The 15,061-nt window shown below is 36.9% G+C and overlaps 1 protein-coding gene across 1 annotated transcript; it reads left to right on the forward strand.

Moving 5' to 3' along the window:
* Positions 1 to 9,459: 9,459 nt before the first annotated feature.
* On the forward strand, positions 9,460 to 11,755 carry LOC108696509 (protein kinase C theta type). Its single transcript, XM_018225947.2, has 4 exons — positions 9,460 to 9,648; positions 10,243 to 10,434; positions 10,693 to 10,821; positions 11,445 to 11,755. Exons 2-4 carry the CDS (start codon positions 10,309 to 10,311, stop codon positions 11,577 to 11,579), a joined length of 390 nt encoding a protein of 129 aa, XP_018081436.1. The 5' UTR covers positions 9,460 to 9,648; positions 10,243 to 10,308; the 3' UTR covers positions 11,580 to 11,755.
* The last annotated feature ends 3,306 nt before the right edge of the window (positions 11,756 to 15,061 follow it).

Here is a 15,061-nt window from a genome sequence, read left to right on the forward strand (position 1 = left end):
AAGGGTTTAGCCTTTTACTTACAGTTTTCCATTTTCATATTGCAACTCCAGGGTCATCGTCTCATTTTATGCAAGAAGATTCACTAAAGAGGATTCTGCCTGATCTCGACTCTCTGTTCTTGATGTTTTTGCCAACATGGGCATCTACAGGTGACACAGGCTAAGTCATCAACCAAACACAGCCTGATTTCCTAGACTACGCTGTTTAGAATAACAAGATTTTAAGGTAACGGCAGTACTGATAAGCAAAATGTTTCACAAAGCTTTGCCTTGAAAATGATGCCGCAAAATTTTGTTAGGCGTCAAAAAATTTGGTCGTCCATAGACTTCAATGCATTTTGGCAAATTTTTGCCATTTCGTGAATTTTCTTGGGAAAGCTCAGTAAGCATACCAATAAGTTCATCTAGGGATGTTGTTTGAGAAGAGTGTGTAAATAATACAAAAAAAACAATATAATACATGATATAGTTTTGAGGGAAATGTTCCATTCTTAAGTTTTGTTATTCCTAGGAACCCAGCTTCAATTCATGTATCCTTGGGAACTGATTATTTCCCTTCTGACTCCAGCAAATTTCTTACCAACATCTACAGAGATGAATCTAAAATCAGCATCACTGCATATAAATGATAGTACAGCCTAGTGATGAGGTTTTACCCAACCTGCGCCCGGCCCTACCCACTTCCGGCTTCCATTTATAGACCCGCGCTGACCCACCCAGCAGATGACATCACAAAAGGAGCGGGGCGAACAGGCGCATGTCTATTAAAAAGGAAGCCGGAAGACGGCAGTGTAAGGTGGCGGGCAGGGAGAGCAGGAAGAAGAGCTCAACCGGGACCTGCAAATGGGGGTGTGAGGTTAGCCCGAACCCCCCTGAACCTCTGGTCATCAGCTATATCAAACAAAAAAAGCAATGAAGTGGGACATTCTTATAATTAAAACTACTTAATTTTCTCTTGTGAGCACTGTATATTCTTTATGAGAGCTTAAGGGATGCAGGCACTGAGCAGTCAACAGAAAATTATTCATCCATTTCGTTCAGAAGGCTCTACTGTAAAATCCTTTACATCCATTCCTGTGCGACCAGCATTAATATGGCAGAGCACAACTTGATGTTGTTGCAGTTGATGTTTCCATTTCGGAGGCAGGAAAAATATTTTGTTTTGTTTACCTATCATGGTCTACTGTACAGAAAGCATGCATATGCCTGGTTTCTATGTTTATCTAGAGACAGATGCAAATATTTTCCCATCGCTACATAATTCTCCTCCCCTCATATGTAATTAAATAAACCAAGTTTGCCCAGTTGCAGTTACCTTTTAGCAACCAATATAATTTTTGTTTTTAAATAGGTCACCAGTAAATGTTACCTGCTGATAGCATTTACTAATCCTGGCTACTATGGGTTACTGTACCTGGGCAAGCAGTATTTTTTTTTATTAGTACTCATATTGTTGGGCCATGCAGGTCACCCCAGTTCCTCCCCTCCCAAGATAACTGGTTCACCATAAGTTCGGTACAAATCAACCAGTGTCATGGTAATAGAGCTTCCCTCCTCTAACATTGGGAATGAAATTTATTAGACAAAAACAGTCCATAACGAGGACAAAAAAAATGCTACAATTGCATTTGTTTAGTGGCCCCATTGGCTTTTATCTTTTACTCAGAAATTTGGTTTTGCATGTCATAAATTTCTATGTCCTAATAAGATTCAGCTATGTACGCACAACACAAACACACACATATATACACACACAGATTCACACATGTACAGGGATCTATTATCCGGAATGCTTGGGATCTGGGGTTTTCCAAATCAGGGGTCTTTCCGTAACTGCGATCACCATACCTTAAGTCTACTAGAAGACATTAAAACATTAGATAAACCCAATAAGATTGTTTTGCCACCAATATGGATTCCTGCAGCTTAGTCACCATCAAGTACAAGGTACTGATTTTATTATTACTTTATTGCTTTAATTATTTTATTATTTATTTATTTTATTGCTTTAAATGAACTCTAGGTGACCTTCTTGTAATTTCGGTTTTTCCGGATAACACTTCCATGTATTTGAATCATGCCAAACAATGAAAACTGGAAGGCTATTTTCTGAGCTAATAAACAGTTGGAAACCATGAATTAATTGGCATAAGTTTCACTGGAATACATCTCCCATCAATCAGCTCTTGCAATAGCTAGTCAGAGGCTATGTCAGCATTCATGACCTAAATCAAAATGTGGGAACTATGAAACTATTTAAGCAGGCAATGCTATATTTTTTAAGCACACGAGGTGTTGTATTGCTACATTTTTATTATCAGCTTTCAACTAAATAAATTATTTAATATTTTATAACTAAGTTGTCAAAGACTTAAATCATATAGCAAAAACAAATTCTGTATTATAGTTTTGCAATAGAAACAACTGCAGGACAGAAGGCTGTCACTATTGTGTTCAACTACAATCAGCCATGAAGTCATTTCATTGAATTAAACCTCTCTCACATATACAGACACACACATACAAACACCGTGAGGGTGTTTTATTGGATGTGTATGTGCCTTTTGAAAAATCATGCATACAGAATGGAATGGATGTGTTTCAAGTATGAGGGCTAACATATAATTCATTTGTGACTGTGGAAAAGGATGTTGGTTAATGAGGGATCTAATCATATGAACTACCAGTTAATTGTTCCCATCCTCATGCCTGGCCAAGGATAATGTCATTCAATAGCAGCGGGAAATTAGCAGCATTATAGTTGCCACTGATATTGCAGATTTAGTTTTCATCTGCATATGATATGTTATTTGCTGCCTAATTTAAAGAATATGCTGTGATATGTATACATACATATATACAGTATAGGTAAACAATTCATTAACCATCAGCAGAGTGTGAACCAAGTGGGGAAGCTGACTACCCTTATAACTCATTCTTTGAAATAGTCTGTAACGTGCAATTTTGCATTAATGCATTGCACTCAGAGTTAACCTATTTCGAAGTACAAATTCATTGATAGAGTCTACATGTTGCACAGATATTGCACTCCTCCTTTCAGTAGATTAGCAATATGACTAATGGAAAGGAAAGCAACAGAAACAACCACATCTAAGTCATGTATTTTTTTTCAGCAGTAGCACATTTTATTATATTTTTACTTTTAGATATACAACTGCACCAATATACCTCACATAATGGTACAACAAAATAATATGTCTAGCAGACAATACAGACTCATATTAGCTTACCAGAGTCTACTAGTGGGCCCCAGCCTAGAACAATAACCTTTTGCCCCTCATTATTTGCATATATAAATCTTTACCATTTGTCACCCACTATATCTAATTGCTGCGAGAGTGGACCTAGTGTGTCAGGTTGTCTCATAGGCTTAGGAGACACATTAGGGCTCATGTACATCCACAAGTGCAGGTGAGGTCCCTGTAATTTCCCTACAGCCAGTTGCACATAACTCCATTTTAAATAAAGGTACCTCGCACTTCCACATAGTTGTGCCCAGTGCTGCTCAGTCCTACCTGCCTTTCATTCCAGATTGAGTGCTGCTGGGCCTATTGACACAGGGGAACCCTGAAGCTTCCTTCATTTGCAGACCAGGCGGTAGCTCCAGGGTTCCCTCATCGCTGTGCTTCAATCTCCACAATTTAGCCAAAAGAATAGGGCACACATGTCACTTGAACACCAGAAATGATGATAGAGAAAATATATGGCACAACTGTGACCAATTTGTGACGAAGCAAATGCACAGTTGTGTTTGGTAAATTAGACAAAAAATTCACTTTGCTTACTGCATTTGTAAACACACGTCTGCCCTATTGTCCTTTGAAGTTTCTAGAGCAGAGAAAATATTTATATTATTCATAAATAAGACAGGCAGAGTGGGTATGAAATCTCTCTATCACAAACAGCCTTTCCAGTATGCCATACTGCATTTATACAGTACATGGTTACAGAGAGGCACAGGCTTAACCTGCTCTCAAAATGGTGGGTCCCTTCATACATAAATGTAATTCAGTAATGGCCCTTAGTCTTATAACTACCGAGGAGGTAGTAATAAGACATATTGAATTTATGAATTCATCCCAACAGGTGTAGAACAAACATTGGCTTTATATTAACTTACTTCTTGGATTTAGATATACATACTCTTACTAAGTTATCACAATACCTCCTGTACTCGCTTAATATAAATGTTATATCAGCAATCTGACATGATCCTGAATAAACAAACCTGTTACATGAGAATATCCTTTTCAGCATTTGTAACTACATCTGAATTTGAACTGGAGAGCTAAGGACCTGTCTATAATGCAATGGTATCTTCCAGTAGGCACCCCTGTGTCTAAAACTTAATGGTATCTTCCAGCATGAGGATAAGGTTATGATGTCACTTAATAGTAAGTCAAGTGAGGAGACATCTCAACGGTCTAAAGAGACAGTTAGAGAGAGGAGAGCTAGAGAGCAGGAGCTAGATTAGAGAGTGAGATTTATATTGCAAAAAAATAGATAAAAGAGGTCTAGGCCCATCAAAAACTGCTAAAAGTAGGAAAGAGGAGAAAGAGGAGTTGAAGGGGGAGAAGTTGACTAGGAAGGAGGCAGGAGAGGAGAGGATTAAAATGAGGAGAGAGAGTAGAGAGGAAATGGAGAAAGAGTTTCAAAGGGAGAAGATGAGTAGGAAGGAATCAGGAGAGGAGATGAGGAATCAAATAAATGCTAAAAAGAGGAACAAGAGTAGGGAAGAAGAAGAGAAAGAGATTCGGATGGAGAAGATGCGTAGGAAGGAGTCAGAAGAGGAGGAGAGGATTAAAAAAGATGCTAAAAAGAGGACCATGAGTAGGGAGGAAGAAGAGAAAAAGATTTGGATGGAGAAGATTAGTCAGAAGGAGTCAGAAGAGGAGGCGAGGATTCAAATAAATGCTAAAAAGATGAGAAAGAGTAGAGAGGATGAAGAGACTTTGATGAACAAGGAAAGTAGGAAGGAGACAGGAGAGGAGAAAAGAGCAAATTCAAATGAAAAAGATAGAGAAGAGAGCAAGAGAAGGAGTCTAAAATCCCCAAAAGAGAGAAGAATTACACAAAAGAGAAGCAGAGAGGACGACAGCGCAGCTGGTAGGTGGAGCAGTTTGAAAAAAAAAAATACTCATTTTACATTTTTAATTCTGTAGTTCAAAATGTGGCCCAACATTGTCATCTGCTCTTAATGTGTTGGAAAAGTGCCTTATTTACCATGTCATTTTGGGTTGGTACAAACCTGTTAGCTCTGACACATATAAACTGTGTCCTATAATGTCAGTAAAACTGTTAATCCCATAAAATCATTGGCTGTACTGCATCTTTAGTGTAGTATTTTATTGCTAATTTGAAGGAAGACTACATTACCCATGATGCACTATGAACTTACAAGTAGTTCTTGCTGATGCCAGTGTGTCACTGAATATCTGTGCATATTAGTTTACCAAACTGGCCTTCTTTGTGAAGACTTAAAACCCCATTGTACACTATCATGAGTGCAGCATGTTGGAGGAGCAGTTTGAAAAAAATACTCTTTTTACATTTTTAATTCTGTACTTCAAAATGTGACCCAACATCTACCCTTAATGTGTTGGAAAAGTGCCTTAATTTCCATGTAATTTTGGATTGGTACAAACCTGTTAGCTCTGATAGATATAAACTGTGTCCTATAATGTCAGTTAAACTGTCAATCCCATAAAATCATTGGCTGTACTGCAACTTTAGTGTAGTATTTCATTACTAATTTGAAGGAAGACTAGATTTCCCATGATGCACTATGAACTTACAACTAGTTCTTTTTGCTGATGCCAGTGTGTCACTGAAAATCTGTGCATATTAGTTTACCAAACTGGCCTTCTTTGTGAAGACTATAAACCCCATTGTACACTAACATGAGTGCAGCAGTGGTAATCATCTACAGCCATGTCGTTATTCTTCACATTACTGTACTCCTTAGTTTTAATCCTCTATCATCAATGTATGTATATGGGGAGAGATATAAACCCCATAAACACCTTTACAAAACAGTGGAAACTGACTAAAAGTTTAGATGAATTATAATGTTTTAAACTGTGGCACCTTTAGCTAAATTGGCTTTGGTATCAAAAGTAACTTTTAATAAACATTGTTACATGGTATAATCTACAAGATATCACTATTGTAAGGTTACTAGCTAAGGTTACCTGCCATTGCTTGGGAAACTTGATCTTACACCTTCTCTTTAAAATAGTTATATAATTAAAAAGAAAAACATCTGTGTTGCTGACAAGTTTTTCAGTGCAATGGAATGGCACAATTGTATAGCATCAGTCATAGCAAATATTCTGGTGGGCTCTGGGCAAAAGTCCTCGTCGTCTTTGTATTAAAACAGCATGTTAGTAAATGAGGCAATTCATCTCCATATACTTCATGCAAAAACATACAGTAGTATATGTGATGGCATTTAAATGTGTGCTTCACGTTTGAGTTAACTGTTAGTATGTTATAGAATAGCCAGTTCTAAGCAACTTTTCAACTGGTCTTCATTATTTATAGTTTTTAAATGAATTGCCCTTTTCTTCTGATTCTTTCCAGGTTTCAAATGGGGGTCACTGACCCCATCTAAAAACAATTGCTTTGTAAAGCTGCAAGTTTATCAGTATTGCAACATTTTATCACTAATCTTTCTATTCAGTTCTATTCTCTTGATCATAATCTAGTCTTTTATTCAAATCAGTGTATGGTTGCTAGGGTAATTTGGACACTAGAAACCAGATTGCTGAAACTGTAAACTGCTGAATAAAAAGCTAATAATAATAAAAATAATAAAAAATTAAAACCAGTTGCAAACTGTCTTAGAATATCACTCTTTAATTAAAGGGGCAGTATACCCCCTTGTTCAACAGTAATGCAATGGATAGGGCTTGTGCTAAACATACTTTTTGTTTTAATCACTAAAAAAAATCTGTTTTTTGTTATTTCTTGAGCTAAACAGGGGAAGTATTTGAACTCTGTGTTTGGTCCATATGATTCCATGAATCCCTTTTCATTCCCTTTTTGTTTTTTTAACTAGATGAAAATGAGAGCAAGAAACATCATGCTGATTCTCCAGAGCTGCCCGACCCACTGGCAATTTCCAACTACCAATTCCATTCTGAGCTGGGGGAAGGAACATTTGGCAAGGTGAGTGACAGTTCTCTTATCTTTCCAACCATTAATTATGCCAGTGTGAATCAGTGATTGTGTCCCTGGGGCTATTTATGATGCTCTCTCATTGCATTTCTCAGGTTTTTCTGGCAACATTACGCAACAAGAAGCAAAACGTGGCCATTAAAGTAATCAAGAAAACATCGAAGATTAGTTGTGTTAAGATCAAGACTGAATCCAACGTGCTCAGGATCGCAAAAGAAAACCCCTACCTGTGCCAAGGTTTTGCATCATTTCAATCTCAGGTATATGTTTGGGTCAGTCATGCAGCCTTCACAAAATACCACATGTTCTTTCCCTATAGACACCACACTCATTTTTGTATACTTTCTAAACATTTGCACTAAGCTTCTAACCCACCCATACATGCAATGATCCCATTACACATACCAAACAGATCATACAGAACTAAACCTCACACACATTAGATTAGCAATAAAACACACATCTCTATACACCATTCAAACTAAACTCACACACCTCATACAATTGATTGTTTAATAGGGCTTTAATTAATGTTTCTATTGATGAATTTTCTCAAATAGGTGCAAAAACACTTAGAAACAAATGAACTATTTGCTTTCCTTATTATATCTGCTCCCATCTGAAATATAAAATACTCCACTAATAATTCTGATGTCTGGGATGAGCTGGATATTGGGTGCACACATGAATGACCAGTAATCTGATCATTAAGATCAGAGGACAATGGATTGGATCACATGTAGAGCTCAAATACTGGCCACAAAACACAGTGGGGGTAATTTATCAACACTGGGCAAATTTGCCCATGGGCAGTAACCTATGGCAACCAATCAGATTGCTGCATTCATTGTCCTACTTGCAGCTGGCTTCAAAAAGCTAATCACTGATTGTTTGCTATAGGTAACTGCCCAGTGTTGATAAATGAGCCCCAGTGACTTAATATACCACTTATATTTGGGGCAATCTTTAACAATGTATATATGATTTTACTGTCTTATAATTATTTAAATCTGTGTGTTCTCTCCTATGTTATTTTTCATTTTTATAATCTCTTTTTATTTGTCTGTCACCAGTCGCATTCATTCCTCATCATGGAGTTTGCCAGTGGGGGCAGCCTGTGGGATCAGCTAGCAAAATACCAGCGCCTGGAGATGAGCAGAGTTTTGTAAGTACAACCTGAGGAACTCTACCTATTTGTGTCTCTTAGTTTACTGTTATCTGCCCAGATATGATGTAGAAACAGGGAAAGAAAAGATTATCCTCCTAATTGTTTAATACAGAGAAAGCAAGTACATGTAGCACTTTACAATAATATTATTAGAAATCTGTGTCGTACAAGAAAGTAACAAAAAACTTACAGACAAAACTAATAGGATAAAGATATAAAAGTAGAAAAATTATATGGCCATAAAGGGGCAGTAACATGAAATATTAGTAAATGCTACCTGCTGTTTTGAGGCATCTTTTGTTATGCTCTTTTTGTACACTAATAGATTCTATTTTTCTGTCCAATTAATTTCCTTGAAAAGGTTCTATTCAGCAGAGATAGCGTGTGGCCTAGATTTCCTGCATGACAGAGGCATCATTCACCGCTAGGTATTACTCAGCTCTGATCTCTTGCTACTGTGTATGTTGTCTTTTGTAATGTATATTGTGATCCACTGCTCCCTTAAACTCCTATTGTATGTTCACATCATTCATATTATTGGCTAAAAGTAAAACTCTTGACTTCTTTTCACAATCATTTCCACAAGGTCCTTTATATTTCAAATGATTCCATCCTTCTAATTTTTTAAGATTATTCTGTTAAAGTGAATATACTAGTGGTCATGTACTACTTGCACAGAATAGAGTAAAAGAATGGGTGCAATCTGCCATGTTTTTTTTTAAATTTGAGACCTGCGGTTGTCCCACAAATACGGTGCTGTCTGTTTGTAATAAGCTGCATTCATGAAGAGCAAACAGCATTACAAATCACTGGAGATTATTTATTGAAACCCAAATACAAATGCACTCATGGGTGCAAAAAATGCACCTTCATGTCGTAGGTGCATATTTTTGTACCCATAAGTGCCTTTGTATTTGAATAGTAATGCTTTACCTCTATGCCAATTTATGGGTCTTAATTTAATGGAAAGATACATCTTGCTTATTGAGCTGCCATATTTTTTTTGCTCAGTGTAACTACAGTGTACCAGCAGGTTTTCCATTTAAAGTCTAGCAGTAGAAGCAGATTAAGGGAGATATGTATGTCTTTCTTTCCACAACTACATATATTTTGTGTAATAACTGAATGTATTCTATCTATATTCCAGAGATCTAAAACCAGAAAACATCTTGCTGGACCAAGAAGGCCACGTAAAAATAGCAGATTTTGGTCTAGCACTGGAGACATTCGGTGATAGAGTCACTGGCTATGCAGGAACACTGGGCTACATCGCTCCAGAGGTGAGGAATTCAATACCAGAGTATTTTTAGCATAAATAAATATCTAGGGAATGTGACCAAATTATTGAAAATGTGTGATTTATATGGCATTTAACTTAGGTTTGCACATATGTATGCCTATTTATGTGTCTATGTTACATTAAAGTGGATATGAATAATAAAATATGTTATGAGTTATTGTTATTTAATTCTGAATATGTTATATTATGTTATTAAATTTTAAATTACATTTTAAAATGCATGAATTAAAAATTTGCAATGACTAAAATTATTTTTAACTTATTTTCTTTTCTGTTTAATTTTGGGGGTTTATATAAGTAAAGTCTAATAAACACAACACTAACATGTTGAGTTGGCATAGATGAAATTTGATGAGTCAGTTGAATGTATTACTTATACTATACATCCAAATATTTTTTCTCTCTCAGGACTTGAGTGTGCTTTAGATGTTAGGTTATATTCATGATTCTCAAAAATATACTGAATTAGTGCAACATTCTAGCTGTGATCAAAATAAAATGTTGTAGTGAACTAAAACAAGCTATTTTTTTCTAGATATCGTTCTTATTATATGTTACTATTTCTTGTTTCTAGATAATACAAAATGAGGAGTATGATGTAGCGGTTGACTGGTGGTCATTCGGTATCATCACCTGTAAAATGGCCACTGGTAAGTCTCCATTTTATGATGGCCCTGATAGAGAGAAGGTCATCATAGACACCATCTGCAACGAGCCTGAGATACCTGATTGCCTAAGCACAGATCTGCAACATCTTCTAATAAATGTGAGTATGAACAGAGTTATAGAAATGGCTACGTTTATACACATACAATATATGTCCAATTTCTCAAAATTTAAGATTTTTCTGGATTTGCTCTTTACTTTGCCATCCTTACTTCTAAAAATATAAATAAGTTTAAAATGATTGATAATGACTGCTGTCAGCAGTTGAAAAAAGCACATAGCTATCATTCACATTAGGGCTAATGTCACAAGCACGAGGGTTCTTTCAAAGTTAAGATAATTGTTTGTTTTCCTTTAGCTACTGGTGAAGGATCCCCAGCTGCGTCTTGGAATATATGGAGATATACGTTACCACGCATTTTACTCATCCATCGATTGGGAGGAACTGGAACAGAAGAAGATACCACCACCTGTCCAGCTAACAGAAGTAAGTACATGATTACTGATGGAAATACACTCATTATTTACTCACCAGTCTACCCAAGGTAAGAGTCAGAAAGCCATGGTGGCACAATATTAAAATGGAAAGTTTGCTGGGCAAGCACAATTTGTTATGAAAAAAAGCTCAGATTTAATATTGGACCCCCCCATTAAATTTAGGTTACCTTGTCCTTTAAACATTGGGGGGGCTAAATAATTAAAACAACAGTGATTTGCATGCTTTTGTAGCTTACATTTTGCACTTGTTTTAATGAATGAGGCCAGAAATAAGAAAACGAGAGGGCCTTAATGTGTGTGGAATAAAGAAAAGGAGAGGGCCTTAATGTAGAGATACATACAACAATAAAATGCAAGGCTGTTAATTACATTTTCTGTAGCTTTAAAGAGCATTTGCTTTCTAGCCAAATTTCAGCTTAGTAAGAGGCAGATCAAATATAAAAAAAAGCATATAATTTTAAAAAAACAGAAATAGGAAGAAATCCAGCTGCATTTTGTTTCAAAATATTAATGTGTACAGTTTACTAAATGGCACTATAAGGTGAATATCCCCCTTTATGAATTAAACATACCCTTCTGCACTACTATTAACACACAAAGCTTTCCTTGCAGCCTTCAAGTGATGTCAAGACGTGCTATGGAAAGTCACTGTCACCGTTGGACTTCCTGGATTATAAGAACACAACACAGGAGAGTCACAATATTTCAGGCTTTTCTTATACGAGTTCCACCTGGTACAAGGAGTGAGTTGTATTGCGGAGGCTCAGCCATGCATCTTATCCACCTGATGCATCAAGATCATCATCCTCATCATCACCTGCTCTTAATAGAAACAATACCCCCTATGGAGAGAATGAGAGTGTTATAGGTTTTATTGTTAAATATTAGAACAAAATAAGTGTAAATTTTCAGTGATTTAATAAAATGTTTAAAAAAAAAACCCAGAAGTTGCAGGCTTTTTGTTTTGTTCCACAATCTCTACATATATAAATCTTGTGTAATGCTCAAATCCTTCTTTTTCATCTGATTCTTGTAGTGAGCCCTCTGTGTAATAGCAAGAAAGGGGTAATTCTCATTAATTCAGATTTTTTTATATGGTAAAGGAACCATGATATATATATATATATATATATATATCTTTTATACATTTTTATAAAAATTTAAAATATAATCAGATTGAAGCTCAGCAGCCTTGAAACCCCATAGGTATCGGTACATGTTTTCTTACATTAGATTGTAGGCTGCAATATACTGAAATCTGATCAGTCAGATGGAATGGCAGCCTGTTGTGGGCAGGGTGACCAAAGGTATTTGATGTGAGGATGGTCCATGTTGCATTTCGTATCCAAATGAATAATTTGTTTTCTGTCCATTTCTCTGCACCCTGTTTTGTTGCATTTGGTATGGAATAGAATATGTATAGAATACTAAAATCTGATTGTTCTATACAATGGGAGACTTTGTGGGTGGGGGAACAAAAGTTTTGCAAACAAAAAGTAGTTGTTGACCTACTCCCAGAATAGAGACACCGCAAATAAAAAACTAAACTAGGATGAAATTGTTCTGCAGTATTTAAAGAATATTACAGTTGATGGGTATATTGTCATATGAAAATCTTCCCACCAAGAACCTTTGCCTTGCCAAGAAGCTGCACTTATATGCTTTACAGGTCAGAGTGGTAGAGTTTCAGGAGGGGCAGAGAAGGCTCTGGAGGGGGCTCAGTTATTATTAAGGGGTTTGTTCTCCTTTAAAACTATACTAATCACTTCTAAATGTATCCCGACATGGGATCTGTATTCGTTTCACGTTTATTTAAGCTGTTAATTGGTCAGTTCAACCGGGTATCTAATAATTGTGTCCAGAATGTATTTGTTGATGATACAAAACTATGCAGATCAATTAAATCTGTTCAGGAGGTGTCATCTTTGCAGGGAATATTGAACAACTGATGAGCTGGGACAGTACAGTGCAAGGTCCTGCATTTAGGAATTTAAAATATGCAGGATACATATACCCTTAATGGGACAGAGGAAGCCAAGACAGAAGGACCATGGAGTACTTGTAGATAATAAAAAAATAGCCCTAGCAAGCAATGGGTAATTATTCCCTTTTACAGTGCATTGGTAAAGGCCCCTATAGAAGATGCAGTGTAGGGATCTGAAAATAATGTCCAGTGGCTTTATTTGCTGGTGATACAGAACTACAGTATACAGATCAATGAAATCTATTCAGGAGGCGTCATTGTTGCAGGGAATATTGACCATTTGGTGATCTGGGATAGTTAAGTGGCAGATGAAATTTGCACTGATAAATCCAAGGTTCTGCACATGGGATTTAAAAATATGAAGGATACATATACCCTTAATGGTACAGAGGAAGCCTTAATGTAGAAGTACAATGGAGTACCTGTAATAATAATAAGTAAACAGTGGGTAATTATTCCCCTTTCCAATTACAATTCCCTTACCCGTTAAAAAAAAACGGGTAAGGGAATTGTTTTTTCGCTGTTCAGATCTATAGCCTGGAGCATGCCTTCCTGTAGCTCATAGTGCCTAAAGAATAATAATCACGATTAAGACAGGGCTGCTTTAAGGAACAAGTGAGTCTTCTCAGTTGCCCAAAAACATTGGTGGTAGTAACTACCCGTAACCAGGTGAACTTTATTCAATAAGGCAAGCAACAAATATGGTCTGTGCCAACCGAAGTTGACATGAATTCCAGTTTCATCTTCCAGCAATGGGAGCATCAAATCATAAAATGGGGACAAACAAGGCTGTAATGCTGCTGTTGGAGAAGGCTGTATAGATTAAGCCTAAGGAACATCTGTTTTTAGTACTTTCTTTTTCATTTATTACTATAAATCTACTATTTATAGTATAGCCTTTGCAAAGCAACAAAGCCCCATGCTCATTTTTTTTATTTTCATACAAGGAAAAGCAAATATTTCATAAAGAAGTATATTTAAAATATGTCTATGTATTTCTTTTTTATTTATTTTAATGTATTATTTATTTTGATCTACCCATAGCAGGCCTTGTATGCGCATTTTATAGGGCTAAGAGCAACCTGCAGGTGCTGTGTGCTTCCTGTTATACTGTATGCTGTCCAGTTCCTTTGCCTCAATGCGATGAAATGCCTGCTTTAAAAAGGCATTATATGCACCATTATATTAGAAAAAATAGAGAGAGAAAAGACATGGTAAACTGTGCTATATGTACATGGGTAGAACTGCACAGCCCACGTCTACAAAAAATAATTTATGTCTTTGGGCAACTTTGGGCGACTATTGAAAACGCATTGCCGCGTGTGCATTAGCGCAGGCGATTTTGCGCTGTAGCCTATGGGGAAAAGACACTGAGGCAGTTCGGGGAGATAGTCGCGCAAAAGACGTGGCGATTCTCCCTGAATCTCCTTGTCTGGCCTTACCCTTAGTCTATTGGTGATGTACTCATCAAAGGAAATCTAATAATTAATGGATTTTTGATCTTAATATTAGTTGGAAAGTTGTTTTCAATACATACCAGAGTGACATTAAATTAATCAGAATTTTGAACAATCATTCTCGAAAAGCATCAATATGCAGGCAGATATTGGCAGCTGTTTTGGTGTTTCTTGAGCAAAATATATTGGGCTCAAATGACTGTCTTTACCTAACTAATCACATTCATTTAAAAGAGAAACAAACCCTTAATAAAAAAAAAAACCATACCCTACATAGACCCCCCTCCCTCCTCCCCCCCAGCCTAGCTGCTACCACCAGCAAATGCCCTTAAGTATTTACTTACCCCTTGGTGCAGATTCTGTCCAGTGGAGTTCACAGGCACCATCTTCAGCTGCTTCGGTAATCTTGAGAATGAGACCGGGGCTTCGGGAATTTCAGTAAGTTTCAGCGCATGCGCAGTTGTCGTGAACAGGAAGATTGCTCTCATTCCGAAGAAAAGAAGATGGCTGCAGTGAACTCCGCTGGACAGAATCTGCACCGAGGGGTAAGTAAATACATAGGGGCGTTTGCCCAGGCTAGCAGCTAGGCTGGGGGCGAGGAGGGAGGGGGGTCTATATAGGGTAGGGGTAGGTTTTTTTTTACTTTAGGGTTTAAATGTCAGTCTGGCTGGGTCAAGGACAAAAAACAACACACTAATCCTCACATTCTAATTGTTATTAAGACATTTAGATTTACATGCTTTATTCTGTCCATAGGGGCTGGGTATTAGCTGAAAGTAAGCTTGTTT

Source organism: Xenopus laevis, chromosome 1L (assembly GCF_017654675.1).
Source record: "Xenopus laevis strain J_2021 chromosome 1L, Xenopus_laevis_v10.1, whole genome shotgun sequence".
In the NCBI taxonomy this organism is placed as follows: domain Eukaryota; kingdom Metazoa; phylum Chordata; class Amphibia; order Anura; family Pipidae; genus Xenopus; species Xenopus laevis.